Source organism: Crotalus tigris, unplaced genomic scaffold (genome assembly GCF_016545835.1).
Source record: "Crotalus tigris isolate CLP2741 ecotype Arizona unplaced genomic scaffold, ASM1654583v1 scf7180000019553.37968852642:3898890, whole genome shotgun sequence".
NCBI classification, from domain to species: Eukaryota; Metazoa; Chordata; class Lepidosauria; order Squamata; family Viperidae; genus Crotalus; species Crotalus tigris.
The window spans coordinates 243,430-260,671 of record NW_024097591.1 but is presented as its reverse complement, the minus strand read 5'-3'; the positions used below and the strand labels follow the sequence as shown (position 1 = coordinate 260,671).

The 17,242-nt window shown below is 49.9% G+C and overlaps 3 protein-coding genes across 9 annotated transcripts in view; 1 reads left to right on the top strand and 2 right to left on the bottom strand.

Annotated features, from left to right (window-relative positions):
- Positions 1–1,297, bottom strand: part of SPINDOC (spindlin interactor and repressor of chromatin binding) — a 34,130-nt gene extending 32,833 nt beyond the window's left edge. For 2 of the 5 annotated variants that reach the window (XM_039363382.1, XM_039363383.1), the window contains exon 1: positions 627–1,282. In XM_039363382.1, the coding sequence (XP_039219316.1) occupies positions 627–713 (87 nt within the window). In that variant the 5' untranslated portion in view covers positions 714–1,282. Of the gene's footprint in view, positions 1–626 lie in introns of all 5 variants that reach the window. The other 3 variants (XM_039363380.1, XM_039363381.1, XM_039363384.1) reach the window with 2 other exon arrangements.
- Positions 1,298–2,365: 1,068 nt separating this feature from the next.
- On the top strand, positions 2,366–11,015 carry ZFTA (zinc finger translocation associated). Its single transcript, XM_039363545.1, has 5 exons — positions 2,366–2,581; positions 4,425–4,910; positions 6,015–6,401; positions 7,450–7,872; positions 8,624–11,015. The coding sequence occupies exons 1-5, from the start codon at positions 2,536–2,538 to the stop codon at positions 9,163–9,165; spliced, it is 1,884 nt and encodes a 627-aa protein (XP_039219479.1). The 5' UTR covers positions 2,366–2,535; the 3' UTR covers positions 9,166–11,015.
- A 2,581-nt stretch (positions 11,016–13,596) lies between these two features.
- The window catches only part of RTN3 (reticulon 3), a 32,488-nt gene continuing 28,842 nt past the window's right edge, over positions 13,597–17,242 (bottom strand). For all 3 annotated transcript variants that reach the window (XM_039363205.1, XM_039363206.1, XM_039363207.1), the window contains 2 exons: positions 16,335–16,393; positions 13,597–15,309 (listed from right to left, as the gene is read on the bottom strand). In XM_039363205.1, coding sequence (XP_039219139.1) covers positions 15,264–15,309; positions 16,335–16,393 — 105 coding nt within the window. In that variant the 3' untranslated portion in view covers positions 13,597–15,263. The remainder of the gene's footprint in view (positions 15,310–16,334; positions 16,394–17,242) is intronic.

Here is a 17,242-nt window from a genome sequence, read left to right as displayed (position 1 = left end):
CCCCTCCCCCAAAGCCAGGGGAGCTGCTTTATTTGGGTTCTTCCCCCCCCCCCCGTTTCCTCCTCCCTCCCTCCTGCATTTGGATGGGGCCAAAGGGCACCTCCCCAAGGAACCTGGGAGAGAGACCCCCGCCCCCCCTCGACTCCCCCAACCCAGGGGATTTGACACCTGCATGGAATTGCCCCCTCCCCCTTTTCTTCGGCCAAAGAAGCCATTGGGGAGGGGAGTTTGCAGGGGGGGGAGGGCAACAAGTGTAAGGGGGGTGCAGGAGGATGCCACAAGCAGTTTTCGGTTCCCCACCTGTAAATGGGGGGGAGACACCCCCCTTTTCTCCTCCCTAGGGGGGGTTTGCTCTTCAGGGGGGGGAATAAAAGCCCCCCCTCTTCCTCAAAGGGTTTTTTTTTGAACCCACTCATGGGGTTTTTTGGTGGGGGGGGCTACTTCAGTCCCTCCCTCTCCCAGGTGAGTAATGGGGGGGTTAATAGCAGCTCCCAGGGGGGGGATAGCAGCCCCTCCCCCACACTGAGGGCCTTCTGGGAGGGAACCCGGGTTTCCTCTGCCCCCCCCCAGGCGGTGGGGGGGCGGGGGGCGCTGGAGACCACCCACCCCATCCCGAGAGCTCCCACCTGGCCTTGCAGCTGCTGGGCCTCCGCGGCGCTTCTGCGGCTGCGGCCCCCGCACGCATCATAGAGCATGGCGGCTCCCAGCCCCATAGAGCGGCCCCCCTCGGCCGGACCACTCCCGCTCCCTGACTGCTCTATGGTCCCATTGTCCGAAGGGCCTTCCCCTCCCCGGAGAGGTAGCCGGAACTTCCGGCGATAGCGCGGGAGAGGGGGAAAAAAAATCGTGTGCCGATCTAGCCTCCCGTGCCTCTATGATAGCAGCCGATGGAGTGCCTACTGCGCGGAGACGGGGAAGGGCGCACTTCCGGTTGACGTCACGGGGTAGAGGGGCTGCTCTATTTTCTTCTTGGCTCTATCTTCGGTGCCTGGTCCGTCAGCCAATCGCTTCTTTCTCCGCCCCTTTGCCTGGCGCAAGGCCAATCGGCGTCAAGGCCCCGGCGCGGAGGAGAGCGGCTGCAGAGGCTGCCATCTGGTGGGGAAGAGGTGGAATTGCAGGGGAGAAGATTTGCCCTGGTGGGCAAAGGAAGCAAAGTGTGTGTGTGTAAGAGAGAGAGAGAGAGAGAGAGAAAACCCAAAGCAATGGCATATATAGCAAGAAAAAGCCCTTCCCGGTTTCTGCCTGCTTCCTAGCTGCGGGTAGACTGCTCCTGAACAGGGAGGTTCTGACCCGATCGTCCAAAGATGCATGTTTATTTAAATGCACGATTCGCCTTCTCAAGCCCCCCCCCCAAAGCCAGCTATCCCCAGCTGCTTCAACTGGGCCAAGTTAATTCTGGGAAGGGGCTCTTTCTTGCCTTTGACAGCTGCAAAAGCGGGCACCCCCCTCCCGCCCGCCCGCCCGCCTCGAGAGAGTTTTTCTCGGGCATTGCATAAGTTTCACCGGTGGAACTTCGGCCCCTGTCCCAGCCACCCAAAATGAAAGCAAACTCCCACCCTTGCAGCAGATGCATCCGTGGTCCCCTGCATCCCCCCCCCGGGCTGGGCTGGAGGGGTCCCTCCATCCTTCCCCCCTCCCTCTTTCCCGGACTTGCAATTTGGTGGCAACCCCAAGCGCGCCCGGACCCAGCTTTCCCGGTGACGGTGCTGCCTGGGGAGGATGGGCCTTGTAGTCCCGGCCTCTCTGCCACGTTGGAGATGGCTGTCGTCTCCAGAGAGGTCCTGCTTTTAGGGAACGGGGTTGGTGCACGTCGGAGCGGGTGCACGCGTCTAAATCCCCTCAACGCGTGAATGGGGATGCGCTCATTGAAGATGTGGAGGGGGGGGAGGAGGAAAGGCAGGGGCCACATCCCGCATCTTCCTCCCCCTCCGCTAGGAAAATCCGATTAGCCCCACCGGGCAGGCACAATTGATAAAACGCACACACATGCACACGTGTGCATCTGTGCACAGATTTAGCAGGAGGGTTTGACGACCGTGCAAACCTTTTATTGTTATTATTATTGTTGTTGTTATTATTGTTGTTGTTACCTTTGCTTTGATTTCCCAGTCCCCGCGTTGCCCTTCTCCCTCCCTCCCTCCCTCCCCCCACCCCCGCTGCAGAAATAGGCTGCGTCCCCTTTAAATTTACCCAGGAGCCTTGAAAGGAGCCCCAGGGGCCCCGGGGGGAAAAGGTTTCCCCACCCTGGCGAGCCGGAGCCTGCTCGCTTCCCTCCGCTCGGCCGCAGGCGGAGAAGAGTTGGGGGGCCCGCTTTGCAAAGCGCGGGGCGGGGGGGGGCGATTGCAAACCCTCGGTCCGGATCGATTGCAGAATTCTTGCATTTATATGCTGAGGATTTTTGGAAAATTGGGGGGGGGATTGCATGCAATTGCAAGCGAGAAGCGAGGGAAGGGGGGAATCGATCGGTGCAAAGGGGGGGCGATGGATGTCTGAAAAAGAAAAGAGAGAGAGAGAGAGGAGAGCGGAGGAGCAGGCATGGAGCCCCCCCACCTTTCCATCAAGCAGGAGCCCCTGGATTCAGGTGAGAACAAAAGAGAGCCTTGCAAACGGAGACCCCCCCCTTCCTTCCCTCCCTCCTTCCTTCCTTCCTTCCTTCCATCTCCTCCCCCCCCCCGCCCCAGTTTCTCTTATCCACACCACCTGCTGGCCCTGGTTGCATGGAAAGGCCCCCCCCCGCTCCCCGTCGTTGCCCCCATATCTCCCCCCCCATCTTCTTCCACTCTTCCCCCCCCCCCCATTCAAAAACATTGCGAAGGGGAAGGGGAGCAGCTGGTGGGCCTCCCAAGCTTTGGGGAAGGATGGAGTGGCTTGTTGCAATGGGGAGGGGAAGGGGAGGAGAAGAGAGAGGGGAGGGCGGGGGGGGGAGCCCTTCCAAGGAAGGGGATGGGAGGGAGAGAAAGGCGGGCAAGAAGGCACAACAAGGACAACAACAACAGCAGCAAGCTAAGTTGTGTCTCCTTCCCCAAGGCTGCTTCACCTTGCTTGGCTGGGGGGGCGGGGCAGGGCGGGGGGGGGGGAAGGGTCTGATGCAGGGACTCCTCCTTGGACCCTCAGAAAGGAAGCCCCCCCCCTCTGCTTTTCTGCCCCCTCTGGATTTTGCATTTGCACAAACTTGGGGAGTTGTGCCAGTTTTTCTGTTTGGTTGCTGTCAAATGGGCCAATCTGGGGCAGGGTGTTGGGGGGGGGCAGGAGGGTTTCCCCCCCCTTGCCTTTGGGGTTGAGGATCAATTCTGTCCTTGGCACTGTGGGGTGAGGGGTCCTTCAGCTGAGGTGGGGGTCTCCCTGATTGGACTGTGGTCTTCTAAAGATGAAGGAAGCTCCTTCACTGGCTGCTCCTGGTTTTGGAGAGAGATGTTCACTAGGACACACACAAACACAGACACACTCACTCACTCACTCTGAAGATATCCACTGGGAGAGAAGCACACAAACAGCACAAACACACAAACGCATTCACTCATTCTGAAGATGTCCACTGGGAGAGAGAGAGAGAGAGACACACGTACACAAAATATAACACACAACAAACACAGACCCACTCGTTCTGAAGATGTCCACTGGGAGAAACACACACAAACACCACAAACACACTCACTCTGAAGCTGTCCACTGGGAGAGAAGCACACAAACAGCACAAACACACAAACGCATTCACTCATTCTGAAGATGTGCACTGGGAGAGAGAGAGAGAGAGAGAGAGACACGTACACAAAATACAACACACAACAAACACAGACCCACTCGTTCTGAAGATGTCCACTGGGAGAAACACACACAAACACCACAAACACACTCACTCTGAAGCTGTCCACTGGGAGAGAAACACACAAACAGCACAAACACACACAAACGCATTCACTCATTCTGAAGATGTACACTGGGAGAGAGAGACACACACACACACATACACAAAACGCAACACACAACCAACACAAACCCACTCATTCTGAAGATGTGCCTCTTCCTCTCCTTTTGTAGAGGTCTGCCATCTAGGGATTGAGACCCCCCCCCATACACCTTTTGCTGCTTCGGGGGACCCCCTATCTCCACCCCTCCCCCCGCCCCCTGGTATTGCCCCGTTGGGTTCTTCTTTTGCTATTTCAGCCTTGTTGCCTAGTCAAAACGTTGCCCATTTTGCAGAAGAGAGAGAGAGGAAAAGAGAGCATAGGTGTGTGTCATGTATGTGTTTCACTTTGAGAGCGGGCAACTAAATTTCATTTTTGAGGTGTGCCGTTGTGCTCACAGTAAAAAAAAAAAGGCAAAAATCAGGCGCGACTCGCTTAACAAACGCCTTGCTTAGCAACAGAAAATTGTGGGTTGTAAAGCCGAGGACTACCTGACATTGAACCTTTGTATCCCGCCAGGAGATTCCACGTGCCCGGAAGGAGCCTCCGATTCCCAGCATAGCGGCGAATCTGGCCGTCTGCTGCATCCCGCCGGGAACGGCCTGCTACGAGGGATTACCAAAAAGGACCCCGTGTCCCTCTTGGCTGGAGGGCGCAAATACTCGGACCATTGCGAAGCGCGCGCTTCCAGGCCCGGCAAAAGCCGGATTCCCGGGCGGGACCACCGGCGGTATTACCACGAACATTGGCGGGCTGAATACCTGATGGATTTTAACGCGGCGCGGCACAGTATGATCTGCATGGTGTGTGGGAGCTCCCTGGCGACGCTCAAGCTCAGCACCATCAAGAGACACATTCGGCAAAAGCACGCCTACTCGCTCACCTGGAACGCCCAGGAGAAAGCGGTCATCATGAACAGCTGGGATGCCCACCTGGGCCTGGAGATGGAGGTGGAGGGGGCCCGCGAGTCCGCCAAAGGAGCCGGTGTCCCCCCTGGGGATCATGGTAGGGTGGCCGTCATTTGGGGTGGGGTTCCAGATTCAATTAGATAGATAGGTAGATAGATAGGTAGGTAGGTAGGTAGACAGACAGACAGACAGAGTGAGTCAGACAGACAGACAGGCAGATAGATAGATAGATATGGATTGGATAGATGGATGGATGGATGGATGGATGATAGATATGGATGGGATAGATGGATGGATGATAGATATGGATAGATAGATAGCTAGATAGAGGGATGGATTAATGGATGGATAGGTAGATATAGAGATAGATAGATGATAGATAGACAGACAGACAGATAGATAGATAGATATGGATGGGATAGATGGATGGATAGATAGATATGGATGGATAGATAGATAGATAGATATGGATAGATTAATGGATGGATAGGTATAGATAGATAGATGATAGATGGCTAGATAGACAGATAGATATGGATGGGATAGATGGATGGGTGGATGGATAGATATGGATGGGATAGATAGATAGATAGATAGATAGATAGATAGATAGACAGACAGACAGACAGATATGGATGGATGGATGGAATAGATGGATGATAGATAAAGGGACTGGACTATATTTTTTAAAACAATGAAAAGCAAATTAAATAAGATTAAAATTAGATTTCCCAATCACCCCTGTAGTATGACTAGATTTCTTCTAAGCTTGCAAGCAGTTCTTGACGTATGACCATTCGTTTAGTGACCATTGGAAGTTACAATGCCACGGAAAAAAGCGACTGATGACTGTTCTTCATAGCAGCATCCCCATGCTCAAGTGATCAAAATTCCGCCGCTTGGCAACTGACTCATATTTATGACGGTTGCCGTGTCCCACTTAACGACTGTGTTGCTAATTTAGCATCTGTAGCGATTCCCTTAACTGTGGCAAGAACGGTCGTAATAGGGGGCAAATCTCACTTAACAACTGACTCGCTTAGCTACATTGTCGTAAGCCAAGGACTGCCATTAAATGTGGGGTGATCCGCTGTCTGGGGAGCTATAGGGGTGTCCCCTGAATATTTCCCATCCAAACCTAGTTTGCTATCCCAGCCTGTTGGAGAAGGGAAAAGATTTACCTGTCTTGCTTCCCATGCAGGAGAGATTTTGCTGGACGGAGGTTGCCGGACACGCCGTGGCCCGGCTCCCCTCCCCTCTCGTGGGGCACGCCGGCCCTCCAGCCTAACCCTGAAGTCTTCCCCGGAGGGCGAGTCCCAGAGCCTGGAGCAATATTTGAAGCAATCCTTGCAAAGCTGGTTCCAGTCTGAATTCCTGATGGATTACGACCCGCAGGGCAACCGTCTCTTCTGTATGATGTGCGGATCCTCCCTGCCCAGTTTGAACCTGGATGACATCAAGCGCCACGTGATGGAGGCGCACCCCACTTCCCTGGGCTTCAGCCCCGCGGAGAAGGGGGCCATCCTGGAAGCCTGGAACTCTCGGGAGCTGGCGCTGGGAGCCGAGGGGAGAAATGAAGAGGACGCAGGTGAGAGAGAGCAATGGGGACCGGGAAAGAATCCACTCGGGACGAAGGGGGACATGATAGCAGTCTTCCAGGATTTCAGGGGCTGCCCCCCCTCAAAAAGGGGGGGGGTCAGCTTGTTTTCCAAAGCACCTGAAGGTAGGACAAAAAAACTGACTTGAAGGCACATACATGCATACAATATCTCATTCATCTATCTATCTATCCATCCATCCATCCCTCTCTCTCTCTCTCACACACGCATAAACACATCTCTACCTACCTACCTATCTATCATCATCATCATCTGTCATCTATACATCCATGTCTGTCCCTCTGTCTGTCTGTCTGTCTGTCTATCTATCTATCTATCTATCGATCTATCGATCTATGCATCCATATATCAAAGGAGCAGGTATCTTTCTTATTTATCTCATCTATCCATCCATCTATCAATGGAGGGGTATGGTCTGTCTGTCTGTCTATCTATCATCTATCTACAAAAAAAATGGATGGGATTTGTTTTAAAAAATATATGTTAATAATAATAACTACCAACAATGAAATAATAATAACAAAACAACAATGAAATTGGAAGGGTTGCCACAGTTGTTAAGTGAATCACTGCAGTTGCTCAGCTAGTAACACGGTTGTTAAGTGGACCCGGGTTTCCCCCCCCCACCCTTGACTTTGCTTGCCAGAAGGTTGTTACTGCAACCGTCATAACTACGAGTCAGTTGCCAAGCGTCTGAATTTTGGTAATATGGCCATGGAGAAGTGGCCACGGTCATAAGTGTGAAAAACCGTCATAAGTCACTTTAATAACTTCAAATAGTCACTAAAGGAACTGTTGTAAGTCAAGGACTAGATGCATAAGATGCAACATAAGATGCACAATTGACATCCAGCCCCTTTGTGGCCAATTAGGCGAAGCAACAGCCAAGGCTGAGAGGCTAAGAACGTTCTTTTATTATGGAAAAATTGCATAATATTGTTTTAACCAGGGAAGGCAGACATTGGCAGCGAAGAGGAATTCAATTTGTTCTTTTTCTTCCTCTTGTAACCCACCCAGAAACCGGCCTGTCTGCGCAACAGGATCTGAACACGAAAGAGCTGGACTCCTCAGCCTCCCCAGATCACCCCACGGCAGAGGAGGGGATGGACGAGGCCGGCCCGTGGGACTCGGAAGAGAGCAGCCCTCGCGTTCCAGCACGTGGCCGAGACCACCGTCGCTACTTCCAGGAACACTGGAGGGTGGAGTACTTAATGGACTACAACGGGGTGCGCCACGGGCTGGTGTGCATGGTCTGCGGGAGCACCCTGGCCACACTCAAGATGAGCACTATCAAGAGGCACATTCAACAGAAGCATCCCGACTCCACGCAACTTAGCCACCAGGTCAAGGCGCTCATCGTGCAGGAGTGGAATCAGAAAGTGGCCCGCTTGGCGGATGCCGACGACTCGCAGCCCGAAACAGATGCCGAGGTGGATCAAGGTGAGGGACGTTTCTACGTGTGTTGCACATGGGTGTCTTGAGGAGGCTGGAACTCCCCTGGCTGGTGTACAGGTTAATATTATTATTTTTTTAAAAGTGAGGCATGCAACTGCCTAAGCCAGGGGTAGGCAACCTTGGCTCTTATGACTCGTGGACTTCAACTCCCAGAATTCCTGAGCCAGCCATGCTGAGGGGAAAGAGAGGGGTTTCCAAGCTGAGCAATGCTGGCTCAGGAATTCTGGGAGTTGAAGTCCACGAGTCATAAAAGAGCCAAAGTTGCCTACCTCTGGCCTAGGCCTAGGCTGCTTTATGACTCGTGGACTTCAACTCCCAGAATTCCTGAGCCAGCCACGCTGAGGGGAAAGGGAGAGGTTTCCAAGCTGAGCCATGCTGGCTCAGGAGTTCTGGGAGTTGAAGTCCACACCTCTTAAAGCATGCTGGATGGGAATTCTGGGAGTTGAAGTCCACCCATCATAAAGCAGGCTGCATGGGGAACTCCGCTTCACAGTGTTTTACAGCCCTCTCTAAGCGGTTTACAGAGTCAGTCTGTTGCCCCCAACAATCCAGGTCCTCCGTTTTACTGAACCTCGGAAGGATGGAAATCTGAATCAACCTTGAGCCGGTCAGGATCGAACTCCTCCTGGCTAAAATTAGCCTGCAGTACCGCGTTCTAACCACTGTGCCACCAGGGCTCATAAAAACCCGACGATCCCTGGCAAACTCACCACCCTCTTTTGTTCTCGCTTTCCAGCCGAATCACGGCGTGTTTACAAGCCACCTGCATCTCCCGAGGATCCTCCAGAGGGTTGGGCCTCTCCTAAGAGGGAAGAAGATACCCCCGGAGCAGACAGGCTGGCCCTGCCCCAGCCATCTCCGGGGGCTGCCTCCACGCCAGTCGGGACCCTATCTCGGCGGAGTCAGCGCCGAAACTACCAGCCCCGCTGGCGGGTGCAGTACCTGATGGACTACGACGAGCAGAAACACGGCTTGATCTGCATGGTGTGTGGGGGCACGCTGGCCACCCTCAAAGTCAGCACCATCAAACGCCACATCCTCCAGGTGCATCGCTTCTCTCTGGAGTACACCGAGCTGGAGAAACAGACAATCCTCGAAGCTTACGGTGAAAACGACCGAGTTTCCGGTGGAAGGGAGCCGGGTCCAAAGGCGCCCGCTGTCAACTCCGAAACTCGGGAGGTTAAGCCAAAGGTGGAAGAGGCAAGGAAGATGGCGTTGGATTACAAGCTGTCTTTTGTGCGATTTAGCCCCGGCTCTGAACAGTCGGGGAAACGGTGAATGGGACGGTTTGTCGTTTCCTTGCGTCCAGCCGTGGACGGCAGAGAGGGTTCAAATGTTTTTCGGAGAGCTGAGCAACGCTGCAGAGGCCCAGACATAATTCTTTTCCTTCTTGTCCAGAGCATTTGTTTAATTGCATGTTGTGTTCCAGTAGCAACAGCTTTTTTTTTGTTTGTTTGTTCCTGGGCCTCTGGGCTGCAGAGATTTTGACTCAGAAAACGTGGGGGCTGGGGGGCTTATGGTACATGGAGGCGCTCCAGAGCTGGGAGAAACGAAACCAAACGAAAAAAAGCATATTCCTCCAAGCCAGGAATGGAAAAGAGCGGTGGACTTATCTTGAAACAGTAATTGTTAGGAGGCTTGCGAGCTGCTCAATCTTCACGTATGGCGTTTCTTATCCTGCGACTTTGCTTCCGGAAGGCACTTAACAGGCTTGTGGATGCGGTTTTATTTTTTTAACTCTTGTGTTGCGGTATTCAGAGGTACGGGCCAGCTGTAGCAATTTCTGTGGTCAAGCCGCTTTGCCTCGTCGCTCAGGGTCAGAAAGCAGCTCTCCACGCAAGCAAGGCTGGGCATAATAACCCTTACCTGGAAACTAGTTGGCGTGGACCTGGTGCACACGGGCCTGCCTTTAGGTTTTTCATTTATTTTAATTTTTTTTTTAAAAAAGGGAAGGTGCATGCCACAAACCCAGAAGGATTTCCACTAGTGTCGTTTTTGCTTCCTGCCTCAGGAATGTCTTCGTGCAAGCATTAGAAAACAGAAAACAGAGGGAGAACAGATGGGAGAAGGTCGTGGTGTAAAATGTTGGCCAGCATTGTGACATTAGGGAGTAGCACAAGGCATTGTGGGTGGACGGGGCTGATTCTAAGAAGCAAGCTTTTGGTTTTGCAACAGGGCTGTGGAAAAAGCCGGCCCTTTGGGTTCCAAAACTTCCAAGAGAAATTCCCCAAGGAAATGATAAATTATGTTTCTCCTGCACCCCCAAAACTGAATAATGACGGCCGCACCCAGAACCCGGTGGCATCACTTAAGGAAGTCCTGGGGAGAATTTGGGCTGGGTTCACAATTTTCTCTTGGGGCTGCACTTAACGCACGTGTAGAAGAGCGGACATATCACAAGAAAAATCAAGGGATTCTGTGTTTAGGGGACTGTACCATGCCAGGTGGCGAAAGGGCATCGTTCACAGGGTTTCTTCCGTGAAGAATTGAATTTTTCCCTATTTTTTTTTTTTAAACCAACAGTACAGCACAGAAGGAAACAGGAGGACAGTTTAAGCTGTGATGTTTTTTGGATGCAGAAAAGCAACGAGAAAAAAGTCTTCAAATGTCCCAATTAAGTGCGGTCCAGAAAAACAAAAGTCGCAAGTCTGCTAGATTTAAGAGTTTCGCTCTTCTGGTATAAATTACTAGCACTTCCATCCTTGTGGGCTCCAGGTCTGTTCCTCTGTAGTAAAGGATTAGCAGGCCATGGAGGACTTCCACTTGAGCCATGGGTTTTGCCTTCTGCAGTGGGTAGAGGGGTCTTTCCAAGGAAGATGGGACAATTTGGAATGGTAGATATAAATCCCGGCTAAGCAACGGGAGAGAAACATCTGCTGGCCGAGAAGGAATGAGTGGGATGGGGTTTCAGAGGACCCTCTGGGCTGCACCCAAATTGTTCGACTCTTAATGGGCCAGCGAGGGTCTTTCAGGAAACGGTTTTGGAAATAAGTGGGTAGGGATCAAATTGAAGGGCCCTGGGTGCTCTCTGAGCTGGGTGGTTCTCTTGCAGATGTTTCATGACCAAGGTAACATCATCAGTGCTAGAAGGAAAAGGATGAAGAAGAGGACTGTGAGGTCCTTGGTGTTCACCGAGCTTGGTTTTCTTGAAGGCGTTTCATGACCCAACTAAGTAACATCATCAGTGTAAAGAGGAGTGGGGTTTGCTGCAAATGGCACTTCTTGCACTGATGATGTTACCTAGTTGGGTCATGAAATGTCTGCGAGAAAACCACTAAGCTCAGCAAACACCTCATTTCAACCTTGAGCTACAAATATTCTCCTTTATAGGGGTCAAACTGGTGCCAAAAAAATAAATAAATGAAGTTTTGGCATATTAGAATGACTGGCTGATCTAGGAACGGGATTGCTAAGCATAAACAAGTTCAACCAGGAATCGTTGTTAGAGACCTTCCCGATTTTCCTGAATTGTATACTTTCTCACCCACAATCCTGTATCCTAGATCAATCAGCAAAAATGTGCGTCATCTCCATCTGGTCTTTTAGAGAGCTCCGGGCTACAGTTTGGGTGCAGCGCAATCAAAACAAACATTAGTTATGTCCAAGGTATCCAAAACCCAACGCTGAGATATTCTGCATGGCTTCGAGACCGCAAAAGCGATGCTAACCGGTTTTGCAGCTGTTTCCCAGAACCATCCCTTTATTTTTTAAATTTTTTTTTAAAGAGTATTACGGAGAAAATTCTCGGCTAGATTTAGTGGGCTTCTGCTGGAAGAACTTGCGAAGGGCTAAACTGGTTTTTAACAGCCCCAAGGCTTGTTTTGAGGACGGAGAAAATTCTGTCTATAACCAGGCACACGACATATTTTTTCCCAAAGCGGTTGCCTCGCTTCTTCCAGTCGTCATCACCCCGTTTTCCTAAATGTCTGGTTTGTATTTTTCATGGCTGGCCCTCTTTGAGTTTTGCTACCGAGAAACATTGAGGACGGCAACCTTGTGACTGTGTGGGAACTGTCTCTCCGTCGCTTGGGGGGGGGGGGGAAATGGACATTTTGCATCGATACGAAATGTTGTTTTTATAGTATATATATATATATACAGTATATATATTATATATATAAGCACTACGTTTTGTAAAAAAAAACAGGTTATGGAGAAAAAAAATCCTTTAAAAAGTTCTGCTATTTTAAAATGCAATTCCAAAGGTTCCTTTTTTTTTTTTTTAAATGTTTTGGGGGTTCCAAGTTTTTTCCCTTTTGCTGCTGCGGGTTTGGAAAACAAAAGTAGATCGAATGGATTCGATTTTGCAGTACGAGGTCAAGTTGGTAAGACTGGAGGTAAAGCCCCCAGATGGCTATTTTCAAGGGGAAACGGCTAGCGGTTGAGGAAGCGAGTTCGAATCCCAGCCGTCCTGGGGGAGCAGAGTGAGCAATGGGCAATTATGGAAGGCAAAAAGGATCAAAAAGAAATATATGAATTTTTGCTGCTTTGCTGGCTTTCTCTTTGGTCCTAGGAGGCTGTAGCTGTGCCTTCAGCTGTTGTCCAGCTGAGGTGACCGCAGTGTCCTTCCAGGACCGTTTTTACCAAAATGGAGTGGATGATCAGCTGCTTGGCTTTCTAGCCTTGGATGGAGCCTTAACCCCGGCACCCACAACCAGGGAAGGCCTCATATTCCTCATCTTAGACCAGGGGGCTCTGGCAACCTTTTAAGATTTGTCCCAGAATCCCCGAGCCAGTGTTGGCTTGAAGATTCCCCAGCATGGCTGGCTAGGGCAAGGGTAGGCAACCTTGGCTCTTTTATGACTCGTGGACTTCAACTCCCAGAATTCCTGAGCCAGCATGAGGGAAACTTTGGCCCCCTCATGACTTGTGGACTTCAACTCCCAGAATTCCTGAGCCAGCCTGGCTCAGCTTGGAAACCTCTCCCTTTCCCCTCAGCATGGCTGGCTCAGGAATTCTGGGCGTTGGAAGTCCACGAGGTATAAAAGAGCCAAGGTTTCCTACCCCCTGGGCTAGGGACTTCTGGGACTTGAAGTCCACAAGCCTTAAAAGTTGCAAAGTTTGGAGAGCCTTGTGTTACACAAACGCAAGGTTGGCCAGGCTTGTTCTTGCACAATACCAATGACCGGACTGCTTTTTTTTCTTTTTGCAATCTCCCAAACTCTCCATTCTTGGAGACAGTCCTGTAGCTTCCTGCAGGTTTTCAGAAGTGGTTTGCTATTGCTGCCTTCTGAGGGCTGGGACAAAGGGGCCGGCCCAACATCACCTGGCTGGCTTCATGCCCAAGGTGGAACTAGAACTCACAATCTCTAGGTTGATGCCACTGCACTAAACTCTCCGAGGGATGGGGCAGTTGAGAAATACTTCTTTAGCTGACACTGTTGTGCAATTAAAAACAAAAGCACAGCAGATTTGAGGTGACGGTGGAAGGACCACCATCCCAAAGAGGGTGAAGTGCCTTTATTTTTTAATTGCAAGGTAGAGTGAAGCGTCACCTTGAAGATAGTAGCACCAATTTCCTGGATTTGTGTTGCTTTTTTTTTTTTTTTTTGAACCAAAGATTTCAGATCACCAAGTGCTCCTTTATTAAACACATCAAAGGACAGTTGAGATCCTCTCCCCCCCCCCTCTTCGTGTGCCTCAAAACCCCAGAAGGACCCACGTTTCCTGGCATGCCACGATCCCATAAAGCACATCGAATGCAAAGGGCGTTGTTGGTAATTCTTGTTTTTTTGCCATCTACGTACATTTTTTTTAAGGGGGGGGGAGAAAAAAAAAATAAAGTCTGCCGGGCGCAAGGCAGCCAGTTCACGATAGTCAAGCACAGCAGTGAGAGGACAGATGTCGAAACACAGAGTGGAAGGCTTCCAGTGCAATAAAAGGCTTTTTAAAAGGGTATTTTTGGAGGGGGGGGGGGAATAGATAGAGAAAAAAGGCCGGTGGTTTTTGAAGAGGTGAAAGAAGCTAGAACTGTCTCGGTGGGAGCAGAGGATGGCATAAAAACGTGTGGGGAATGCATGCAGCTCTCAACAATGGGGAAGGGGGTTCCTAGGGTCTGAATGGCACCCCAAGAACCAACCTGGCCTCTACCCCATGGAGCTTTGCCCCTTTGAGGGGGGGGGAAATTATGGCATAGCTGCCCTGCTGGGATGGCAGATGGGAGACTCTTTCCCCAAGCCTAAGATTTTGGGTTGATGTGCTGAGGCTCTTCCCTTCCCGAGCCTGCGGCCCCCTCCCCAATTTTACACAGCGACCCGAAAGGTGGATTGCGGGGAGGAAACTGAGGCAGCCTCTGGTGGGAAGGCGATCCTCCCAATTCAGCTGCTGATTTCTTTCTGGGGTCTTCCTCTCCCCCCCCCCAAAAAAACCCCTCCTCACTCACTCAGCCTCAACAAGAGATGCAGCTGGTCCATCCCAGATCAACCTCTTTTATTTCTCCCACTTTTAAGCCCGGTTTCCACTTTCACCGGAAGGGGAGGCAGCAACAGAAATTCCGGGGAATTAAAAAGTTTGCATCTCTTTCTCCCCCTCCCCCCCGCTTAAAAAGCCACCTCCAGGAGGACTAGCCTCTTTGCTCTCCAACTCTGGCTCTTCCCACTTTCCTGCATCTAAATTTCGCCCGTGCTTTTCTCCCTCCGAACGAACGAAGCGAGAATCCCTCTGGGCGAGGAGGGGGGGGGAAATATTAAGGGCTCATAAGGTTCCTTGCCATCTTTTGAGGCTAACATGGGGTGAGGAAGGGGAGGGAGGGGGGGACTGGATTTCCCCCCCTCCAAGGACAGCCATTCATTACAGATACCTATTTTTTTCAGTTCAGGATCACACAGGGAAAAAAATATGGAATTCGGGCAGGTGTTGTTTAGGAGAGAAGGAAGGAAAACGAAAGATTTTACTCGGGAAGGAGAAAATACTTGGGTGGGTTAAAAATCCTTTCGACCCAGGGGGTTTCTCACCTTTTGGGGAAACTGAGGACACTCCTCTTGACAACCTTGCTTTTGAGGGCCCGGGGGTGGGGGAGTGTTTCGCTCCAAGGATTCCCCCCTCCCCAGTCGGACTGTGCTCTTTCTCAAGGCCCCCCGTCCTTTCTTCTCAAGTTTTTTAAAAACCAGCGATAACCAGTTCATGATTATTCCAGTGCATTCTGAGCTCAGTGTTTCGGCTTTGGGGAGGAGGGAAAAGGGACGAATAATAATAATAATAATAATATAATAATAATAAAACACAATCAGTAAGCTTGGAACGCAGACATCAAGCTAACTTGGCAAGTTCCTTCATAGATACGAGTAACAGTGATTATAGCCATGACACAAGGGGAGTATTTTCGTTGTTGGTGTGGATTTCAATTAATGGCTGGGTCTCTTGGTGGCTGGCGGAGGTTATTCGGCCTTTTTCTTCACGGTGCCGGGCAGCTTTGCTTGGATCCTGGGGGAAGAAAGAAGCACAGTAAGAATGGAGGGCCGGGAACAAGGCTCAGCTGACTATGTGCACTCGGAGTTTTCTTTCGAGAGCCATTCACCAGCCCAGGGGAGGGGAAAAAAAAAAAAAGATAAAGGGAAAACAGAAGGGGAGGAAACTTAAGACCCCTTTGAGCATTTTTAATATCCATAATCCCTGAATTATTTTTTAGAGGCCCCGTTTTTGAGATTGTCAAATGTGGAGGCTACAATTTTTGATTGTCCACCAATGTGAGATTTATTTCCTACCTTCCTTTCCCTCCAACCCAACCATCTATCTTACCTTACTTACCTACCTAATCTACCTACCTCTATCTATCCATCTATCCATCCATCCATCCATCTATCTATCTATCTATCTATCTATCTATCTATCTATCTATCTATCTATCTATCCATCTATCTTCTATCTCCATTATTCATCCATCTACCCTATTATCTATACATATCTGTCCATCCATCCGTATCTATCTATCTATCTATCTATCTATCTATCTATCTATCTATCTATCTATCTATCTATCTATCTATCTCCATTATTCATCCATCTACCCTATTATCTATACATACATATCTGTCCATCCATTTGTATCTATCTATCTATCTATCTATCTATCTATCTATCTATCTATCTATCTATCTATCTACTTTCCTTCTTTCCCTCCCATCTCCCTATCCCTTTCCTTTCCCTCCCTTTCTTTTCTTTCTTCCATTCATCCCTCCCTTTCTCTTTCCCTTCTTTTCTTCCTTTTTCCCTCCCTCCCTCCCTGTGAAGCCCAACTACCTCAACTTTGGCCAATGGCCTTCTTACGCTGCCAAGGGGCGTCCTCGGACAGGCCCCCTTAGCCTTCCTGAGCTACTTCCACCCAATTTTGAGGAGCTGGCAGTGGGAGGAGAAGTAGTGTCTCCCAACTACATGCCCAAGCCTTGTCATTTTCCACCTGGGTCCTCGGAGACGACCCAAAATCGCTCACTATCTTTCGTGCGACTCACTTTGTAACAGCAGAGTTGGCTTGATCCCGGATGATCCCGACATAATGGTCGATCTGAGTCTGAGGACCAAAAGCAACAGGATGAAAGAAACGGAAAGACAGTCAAGGATACAAAGATACATTATCAAAATATACGTGTCCATCCATAACTCTGGTCTGTTACCCTATCATCTTAGACCAGTGATTCTTTTTTTTTTTTAAATTCAAACACAAATAATACAAACATAATACATATAAGTCTAAATAAAAAAACAGTATAAAAATACAAATATTACAGTGCAATCACCCCCCCTGGAGACCATTTTTATTACCTACATTTCTTCTCATATAACAACTAACAATATACAATATGTTTCAGTTGTGCCCTTGTCCCCTCCAAAACAGCATATATTCCTGAGTAAGTTTATTCCCTTTGCCTTCCACCAACACTGTTTTTATAAAAACCTCCCCTATTTCATGAAAAGTATTTACTTTAATCATCCCTTTTTTAAATTTAATTTTCTGTTGTTAATTTATCATTCCCATATTCCATATTTCATTATACCACTCATTTCTTTGAATAACCCAATTCCGTCTCCTCTTGGGCCAGCGAATCCCAACCGTGGGCATTTTAAGACGTGTGGACTTCAACTCCCAGAATCCCCCAGACAGCAGTTCTGGGACTTGAAATCCACACGTCTTAAAGTGCCCAACCTTGGGAATCACTGTCTCTATACCTTCTACATGGGTACCCAGCCTCTAATTTTGTGTCCCCATTTACACACACACAAAAAAAGAGGGAATATTGAAAATGGATGGGGGCAGTGTTCCATATTTCAAGATAAAAAGAAATAAAGTACACTGCTTTCTGTTCTTATTTACTTTTCCAGTTCTAACCAGCTACCCATCACCTGCCCAAATGCCCAAAAG

Excerpts from the sequence above, each read along its gene's own strand:
- ZFTA (XM_039363545.1), top strand. The coding sequence starts at position 2,536 with ATGGAGCCCCCCCACCTTTCCATCAAGCAGGAGCCCCTGGATTCAG. Across the intron at positions 2,582-4,424 it reads GCAGGAGCCCCTGGATTCAG|GAGATTCCACGTGCCCGGAA; the intron begins GTGAGAACAAAA and ends GTATCCCGCCAG. Across the intron at positions 7,873-8,623 it reads AGATGCCGAGGTGGATCAAG|CCGAATCACGGCGTGTTTAC; the intron begins GTGAGGGACGTT and ends CTCGCTTTCCAG.